General features: G+C 46.3%; 1 protein-coding gene across 2 annotated transcripts in view; it reads left to right on the top strand.

Moving 5' to 3' along the window:
- The first annotated feature begins 685 nt into the window (after positions 1–685).
- The window catches only part of RUNX1T1 (RUNX1 partner transcriptional co-repressor 1), a 114,742-nt gene continuing 108,723 nt past the window's right edge, over positions 686–6,704 (top strand). For both annotated transcript variants that reach the window (XM_084507628.1, XM_084507627.1), the window contains exon 1: positions 686–1,338. In XM_084507628.1, the coding sequence (XP_084363754.1) occupies positions 1,311–1,338 (28 nt within the window). In that variant the 5' untranslated portion in view covers positions 686–1,310. The remainder of the gene's footprint in view (positions 1,339–6,704) is intronic.

Genomic DNA, 6,704 nt, shown 5'->3' with positions numbered 1-6,704 from the left:
CAAATGGTAGCAAGCTTCTATTAATTGTGGATGATAGTAATTAATTTCCACTGCAGTTGTGATCGCGTTTCTGCATTTAGAAGAATCCAGAATCCCCTTCCAGGAAAGTGTGAAATTGCATCTGGGTTCTGCAAGCCATGAAAGACTATAAATTTCTTTTAAAAAGAGAGAGAGAGAGGGAGAGAGAGAGAGGAAGGCCTTCCCCGATACTGTACTTTATAAAGAACGAAAAACAAAGGGAAAAAGAAAATGATAATTGTTTTCTCTAAGGCTATTATCTAATGCGAAAGCAAACAGTCTGACTGGAAATCAGCTAACAGAAGGGGATTAGAGAGTAGATCTGAGAGTGGCTTGATTTCTAGCGCTGCTGTCTCTTCACACAGTGATGAGACACAGGCAGAGCAGCCAGGAGCTCTCCAGATGGCTAGAGAAAGTGTTTGTCTTGGGTTACTGCAGGGCAGTCTGGACTCTTAAAGCCGGGGAGGCATCATTAGGGAGCAAGTTAGATGTCCACCCGGTAAAAGCGAGCGAGAGAAAGAAAGAGCAGGCAGGCTGCCCGAGAGGGACCGCGCTCGCCTATTGTTAACATATACTTGACCCCCACTAACCTCCTCACGACACAGATGTCTCCTACCTCTATCACCTCCCACTGCTTTAAGCCCTCCCCCCCTGCACCTGGGTAGCGGGGCCGGGCCGGCTGCCGGCAGTATGCTGCCTGCCTCGCGAGGTGCCTGCTAGCGGGGGAGCCGGGCGCGGAGCATCCTTGGGCGGCTCGGCACGGCACGGCTCGGCTCGGCTCGGCTCGGCACGGCACCGGCTCGGCACCGGCTCGGCACCGCCCGGGGCAGAGCTATGCGTCGGCTGCCCGGGGCCAAGCAGAGCCCCCGCCACTGACAGCGGCCGCTCCCTGCGCTCCACATCACGGCTGGCTGCGGAGGAGGAGGAGGAGAAGGACCCGGGCGTTCGCTATCGCGGCTTGGAGACTTGATTTTTTTGGTTCTCGTGCTTTCCCTTGGAACCAGTAGGCTCTCTCTCGAGCTGATTCTCCTTTAAAAAAAAAAAAAAAAAAAAAAAAAAAAAAAGAGAGAGAGAGAGAAAGCGAGAGAGAGAGAGAGGAGGGGGGAAGAGCAGCTGGAGTTTCTCCTCAGCTCGTTTTGACTTTTGTGGACGTGGATCATCTGGACTGGGCAGGGAAGCCGCGCCGCGCTGCTCTCCCCTTTCCCACCCCCTCGCCCCTCCAGCAGCCGGGGCTGCCGGCTCTCCCCCGAGCAGGACGGGAACTTTTATTTGCAGCTCGCAGCCCGTGGCGAATGGTGGGAATCTCCGGTCCTCTGCAGTGTGAGTACGGGGCGCGGGGCCGGGGTTGGGGTCGGGGGTGGGGGAGAGACACCCGAACCCCACTTTCCCTCCCCTTTCTCCTTGCCCCTAGGGCTGCTCGGGGCTGTGACTAACCCGGGCGGGCCGGGGCTGCCGCCGGGCCGGGCACGGCTAGCTCTGCATGCAGCTTCCCACCCGCTGTCCCCCCGCTCGCCAGCTCGCACCCCGGATCTCTCAAAAACCCAGGAAGCGAAGCACCCCCTCCTGCAAGAAAACAGCCCTCCGAAGCACGCAGCGTAGGGTTTCTGTCTCGATTTAGGACTCGTCTTTTTTCCTTTTATTTTTTTTTCCTGCCTCCCCTGTCGCCAGATGACCGAGCTATCCAATGTGAACCGGAGTGCCTGAAATATTTCTGGTGGTGTTTTGCTGTTGTTGTTCCATTCTAATCACGGGATTATGTAGCACTGGCAACATCACTTCAGGCTATTTTGCAAGAAATATTTCGGGCTGTGCACGCCGTCTTTAATTGCACAGCGATTTTTGCAAGTTATCTCGCTTCCCCAAACGACAGGGCAGCGTTAGGGATTGCATTTCCAAAACTGCAATGCAATGTGAATGTGGCATCTCCTCTGTCTGAGCTGAAGGGTCTGATTCCATACGTTGGTAAAACACCATCGATAGGGGGGCTGAAGGATGAAAACCACCCTCCCGGCCACGCAAACGAGCCTGGGACTTTTGGGCGACTTGGAACCCTTTTGTTACTGCCAAAGTTAGGAGGCTGGGCGCACCGGGGCTAGCGGAGGGAAGGGACTTGCGACCTTAGTCGGGGCACCCGCGTGTGACTTGTAGGCAAGCAGAAGCGGTTGGCTTGTCACTGCCCTTTGCTCCTGCAGAGCGTTAGAGAGAAACTGAAAGTAGGCAGCAGGACAGGGGTGTGAAGGGGCCGGGGCTGCCCCAGCCGGGAACTCGGCGCCGGCTTTGGTCGCTCCAGCAGCCGGCAGTGCCCGGGGCCGCGGCAGGCGCTGCCCGCCCGGGTGGCGGCGTCCCTTGGAGCCCGCTGCTGGCGGGGAGCTGGCCGGGGCTGCCCCTTCTGCTCGGGCTGCGATCCGCAGAGCCTCAGAAAGCAAAACCCGTCCTAAAAAGAGCCGCTCAACTTTGCCGCTGCCGACCGCGGCAGGGCTGGAAGCGCTTCGGTGCGCCCTGGCTGTGCGGCATGCCTTGTCCCCGAGGTGGCCCCCGCAGAGCAAAGAGGAAGGCAGGTCGCCCTCGGTGGCAGGCATGGCAAGGGGTGAAGGTGGCTGCGCAACCCTAAAGCCGCAGGGAGAGCCGTGTCGGCCGCCCCAGGACGGCCAGCGCCACCCGTCCGGCCCCCGACTGCCCAAAGGGACCCTTCGGAAGCTCGGGAGGGCACAGCCGAGGGCTTGCTCCGGCAAATATTCCTGCGCTTAATGTAACTCTGACCCCTTTAACTTTTAACATCGCTTCCCCTAATTAATCTGTTCAGGCCCCAGACTTAAATGGCTGTCCACAGCTGCTGCAAATTGATTTATCCCCTGATGGTGGTCTGAGTTGCTGACCAAAGCAGGATTTTTATTATTATTATTTTTCCCTTCCCCATTTTTGGTCTACTAATCTGTTTTGACTTATTTTCTACTTAGAGTTATACTTGCATGTTTTTTGAAGGACTCAGAAAATATTTTCTTTTGACATGTAGCTAGAAACATAATTATTGTATTTGTAAACACAGTATGGTAGGGCTAAGGGTGAATATAATTTATTTAATTATACCCTTGTAGCCTTACATTTCCTCTGTTTCTGCATCCTGACAGATGCGATGGGAAGTTTAAATAAGCAACTTTGCTAAGTGTAGTTTGAGGCAAGACATGAAAGGCGTTGTTAGATTTGAATTCTATTGTCCAGGTTTTCTGCTCTGCTCTTCTGATAACAGTTTCAGTGAATCTGGGTAACTGAGCGGATTGAAACTGGTTTCTAATGGTTGTTAAAGCTGATGCTTGACCTTTCCATGGGAAGTCTGAAAACCTCATTCAGTTTATTCTGGGCTGATTTCCTTAGGAAATCCAATATGATCAGGGAATTTCCTTCAGCTCAGCCGAATGCTAAGAAAGTTAGTGTATCTTGTTTACACGGTCTGGTTTTAGTGGTAGGTGTTTCTGGGGCTCCCCTTCAATCGACAAAAATACTAGGAAAAGGATCTGAATATGGCTTATTCATAACCGTGCAGTCTGTGAAAACACAAAGTTGGCAAAGGCTTCATTAGCTGCGAGATACACCACAGGCTCGCTGTCAAGGTTTTCAGTTAGGAGGCTGCGGTATTTGATAACTGACAACTTTTTGCAGGTCAGTTATATCATATCTGAACTTGCAGTGTAATTGCTGCTACTTTCAATTCCTGCATCACTTTTCCTTTCTGTCACAGAAGTCTCAAATCACGCACCAGCGTGAAGAAAAGCCTCGAGCCCCACCAAAAACCCGCTCCACCATAAACCTACCCCACCCGTAAGCCTGTAGATGCTCCGGTGAGCTGAAGCCAGGCCAGGAGTAGGGGAGATAGCGGCGAGACATCGGCCCCGCGTCGCAGGACGGTGGGAGCGGGCTGGAGGAGACAAGAACCATTCTGTTTGTAATGGAATGCAGACAGCAGTGTTAGGTCACTGCTTCCTGGCAACTGCTGCACGAGTTGTTTTTCTTCAAAGGCTTCGAGCTTTTAAATAGTTTCCAAAATCTTTTCAAGTAAAACATTGCCTTCTACCATTTCTGACCACCTTAACGTTAACTCGTTTCTTGCCTAAATAATGGACCAGTAAAACATCACACGGCATCTCATCTGTATATGCTTAACACTATGTATGCCTGCGCGCACATGGAGTTTTATGCTAGAAGTATTGTTTATAGAATAAAGGGGAGAAAAATAGCTCCACCTGGAGTGCTGGCCAGTGGCTAGTCAGTTCAGGACATTCTTCCCTGTCAAATCCTGTTTCTCACTTCTCTGAAACGAACTTCAGACGACAGGCATTGAATGCGAAGCTCACTTCATTGAGGTACCGTGCAGCCTGCAAACCCCTCATTGCCAGACACTTTGGATGAAATAAGCATCTGCAGTATTTGCATTGGGGGTGATGGGAGAAAGGGCTTGCAATTGTCATTTTCATCTTTCAAATCCACTTGCCACAGTCCATTACTGTTAAATCTTTAGCTAATTGAATAAGGATATAAGTATGTTGCTATTGCAGGAGCTTCAGATTTGTTAGACTGGGGGGGAGATCATGTTCTTTGTTCTGCAGAAACTTAAGTTGTCATGCAGAGATCAAGAAGCATTATCAGCTGAAATAAAACGTGAACTTGGTGTTGTGAAGAGGTTATTTCTCATGGTTTGTCTGAAGAACCTGCATAAAGAAATTATTTTAAATCAGAATATATTTAAAAACTTTGAGCCATGTACTTAGCAGCCTGCTGTTTTTCATACAGCCTTTAATAGCAACCTGGAATATTTATATAAGTTTATACTGATGCTGACTTTAGTGTAAGGACTGGAAGTGTAAATTCTTAAAACATTGGCTTCCAGATTTCATTTCCTTCACCTTCTTTCACATGAAAGATCTAAAAGAGTTAAATGCTGAACTTTTAATGTAAAGGGACTTGTTTTTCCACATAAATGTTACTTCTTCATAGAACTGCTTTAAAATTGCAGTTATTTTGTTCTTGTTTACTGTAAACTTGATTAGCTTAATAAATGGTAGCATAAATACAACAGGAAGTAGTATATTCTGTGGTTTCATGGGTAAAGAAAAATGATCAGCAGATGTAAAAATCAAAGTCAAAATATCCTGCCCTTTCACAAGGCTTTTTATTTTTTTTTTCTTCAAAATATTTTCATCTGAAAGACATTGACTTCCATCTTCCTTTTTTTTTTTTTTTTCCCTGCCATTGATATGAAAGTTTCCAAATAACGTTTAGAGAACAGTGGACATTTTATTAAAGTAAACATTAGTTCAGTATAATGGAGGTAATTGTAAGTGATAAGAGCAGAGCAGGTTATCTGTGTGTTGTTTAAACAGAAGGAGCTATTTTGCACCATTTCCAGTAGCCATCTGTAGAGGAGAAGGGTTTGCACCTGTCTGTCCACACTAATTATAGATTAGGTCCAAAGAAATGAAATTCGAGTAGGCTTTCTCTTAATGAAATCCATAGTGATTTTATTGTAAATGTGTTTTGTGTACAGACGGTGATGGTTGGGCTGTGAGTAAAATAAATTGCTGTATGGCTGTCATGTACTTGTAGTTGTAAAGCAGGATACTGCTGCATTAACAAAGGTGCTGAATAAAAATGCAGTGCTCCATTTATGTCCTAGGCTTCAATTGTGGCTTTAGCTAGGTTTAGCCAAAAAGGTTCACTTTAAGCTCAGTGTTTTAGGGGTATGTTTCAAGGTTGACTTCTCAGTTACCGTCATTTTCATGTCAATGTACTGGCACATAGGTGGTCCTTTGGCTGAAATATATGGGGTAGAAATGGTTTCATGTTAAATATGTACACACATGCACGCAGAGTGTGTCAGAAATACTTTCCTCTCATTTAATATTATATTGCTAAAACAAAGTGGAAAGAGTGAGAAATGCATTCTGCAGTAAAAGGTCACATGAATTTCTACCACATCTGTTTATAGTAATTATGAACATAATTAACATAAGAATTACAAGTGAAGTAATGACAAGCTGAGCTATGAGATATTATGCCATAATGGTCATATGTTGGAATTCTCACATTATAGCACACTAGAATTCACATATTCAATGCAAGAAAGAAAATGTTAGATTTTTATCTATTTTAATGCTTCAAAACTTATCTGCCTGGGGCAGATGGACTTTACGCTTTATAGGAAGGTAACCCATTATTAAGAGAGAGTCAGTTGAAATTAAGATTTCTAGCCTGCAGCTTGGACTTTGAGACAGCTGTGCTTATGGAACGCCACTTCTGTTACACATTTGTAGTCTGATTGTATTTATTTTATTATCACACATTGCTTTATTTTTAAATGTGTGTTTTCGCAGCAAACTGTTTACATTAGAAAGGATCCTGGATTAGTTTTTCTTTAGAGAATTGTGACTCCAGTAGTAAAATTGTCTGGTGGGATGGCCAACATAGAAGACACATTGTGGCTCAGGAAGATGAGAATTTGATGGATCCTAAATTAGTTCATGGCATATATGTGTATATATATCTCAAGGAAAAAAAATCCTTAACGTCTTTAGAATAAAAAGAGCAATCTCTCTTTTGTACACAATATTTTGAAAGAACACATACATAGGGAAAACTCTGTGGTACTTTGCAGGTTGAATTAATTTAAGTCACTTTTCTTTGGAAATGCATCG

This window comes from Aythya ferina (assembly GCF_964211825.1).
Source record: "Aythya ferina genome assembly, chromosome: 2".
Classification (NCBI taxonomy): Eukaryota; Metazoa; Chordata; class Aves; order Anseriformes; family Anatidae; genus Aythya; species Aythya ferina.
Note: the sequence above shows the minus strand (reverse complement) of the source record. Positions and strands in the feature narration are given on the sequence as shown.